Below are 1,086 nucleotides of genomic sequence, written 5' to 3'. Positions count from 1 at the left end.
TGCGCCATTCTGGGGCACGGCACACGGCGACCCCGCCGCGCCACACCGATGCCCGCACCTTGTCCGCACACCTTGGGCCCGGCGGGCACCTGGCCAGGATGGGCCTGGGGACCAGCAAGCACCCCCGGGAAGTGCCGGCTCCCGGGCGCCTCTCAGCACCCGGAGCGTCCCGCCGCCATCTCCACGCCCCTTCCGCTCGCACAGACCCACCCCCTGCTCTAGGCACCGCCCCCGAACGAAGGGCCCGCGAAAGGAATGCTGTCGCTTTAAATTCGAAATCCCGCGCAGGCTCCAGTTCTCGCGATCTTTGAAGTCGCATACATATTTCCCACAATTCCCTTTCCTTTCTCTCTCCTCTAGTCGCCCAAGATGGTGAGTGTTTCCATGATACCTTATGTTGGCGCCGGGCCTGGGCTCTATCCGCTGCCATCCTCCTCGGGATTCGGCCGCGCGGGGTTCCCTCCACCTCCCGGAGCGAGGAGAGCCCCGCGGAGCCTGGCACAGAGGGCATTGGGTCGGGGTAGACTCCCCGGCGTCCGGGCCGGGGGAGGAGGACCCGGCAAGCGCCGCGCCGCAATGCGGGGCTGGGAGCTGCTGCATCCCGCAGCCCGCCCCAGGGCGGGGCCTTCGGCGAGGGGTTCTGAGTCCGCCCTTGCTGTTTCTGGGGTCGGACTCTTAAGGGGATCCCTGTCCCCGCGTTGGGGGTGCAGCGCTGTGGACGGGGCCGTCCCGGCGGTCCGTGCCCTAAAGCTCCTCCCTCGGCCCTTGAGCTGGGCCCGGCCCTGCCCCGAGAGGTCCGGCCAGCCGAGCCCGGCGCCTCCGGGGGAGCTGGGGGGCAGAGGCTGATGGGGTTTCCTCTGCGCAGCCGAAGGGGAAGAAGGCCAAGGGGAAGAAGGTGGCGCCGGCCCCTGCCGTCGTGAAGAAGCAGGAGGCCAAGAAGGTGGTCAACCCCCTGTTCGAGAAGCGGCCCAAGAACTTTGGCATCGGTGAGTGAGGAGGGCGAGACGGCAGGGCTGCCGCGGAGGGCGGCGTTTGTGGACGGGTCAGGTCCTCACCAACGGGGTGGGGAGCCCCGTTTGCCGTTTT

General features: G+C 68.8%; 2 protein-coding genes across 6 annotated transcripts in view; one reads left to right on the top strand and one right to left on the bottom strand.

Annotated features, from left to right (window-relative positions):
- The window catches only part of MED22 (mediator complex subunit 22), a 26,462-nt gene extending 26,245 nt beyond the window's left edge, over positions 1-217 (bottom strand). For 2 of the 4 annotated variants that reach the window (XM_006776535.2, XM_006776532.2), the window contains exon 1: positions 59-217. The gene's annotated coding sequence lies outside the window, so the exon portion shown is untranslated. The remainder of the gene's footprint in view (positions 1-58) is intronic. The other 2 variants (XM_006776533.2, XM_015572382.1) reach the window with 2 other exon arrangements.
- Positions 218-303: 86 nt separating this feature from the next.
- RPL7A (ribosomal protein L7a) overlaps positions 304-1,086 on the top strand; it is a 3,170-nt gene continuing 2,387 nt past the window's right edge. Inside the window, exons 1-2 of one of the 2 annotated variants that reach the window (XM_015572381.1) lie at positions 304-372; positions 866-986. In XM_015572381.1, coding sequence (XP_015427867.1) covers positions 370-372; positions 866-986 — 124 coding nt within the window. In that variant the 5' untranslated portion in view covers positions 304-369. The remainder of the gene's footprint in view (positions 373-865; positions 987-1,086) is intronic. The other variant, XM_006776531.2, reaches the window with a different exon arrangement.

This window comes from Myotis davidii, unplaced genomic scaffold (assembly GCF_000327345.1).
Source record: "Myotis davidii unplaced genomic scaffold, ASM32734v1 scaffold609, whole genome shotgun sequence".
Lineage (NCBI taxonomy): Eukaryota > Metazoa > Chordata > Mammalia > Chiroptera > Vespertilionidae > Myotis > Myotis davidii.
The sequence above is the reverse complement of the archived record's forward strand: the minus strand, read 5'-3'. Positions and strand labels throughout refer to the sequence as shown.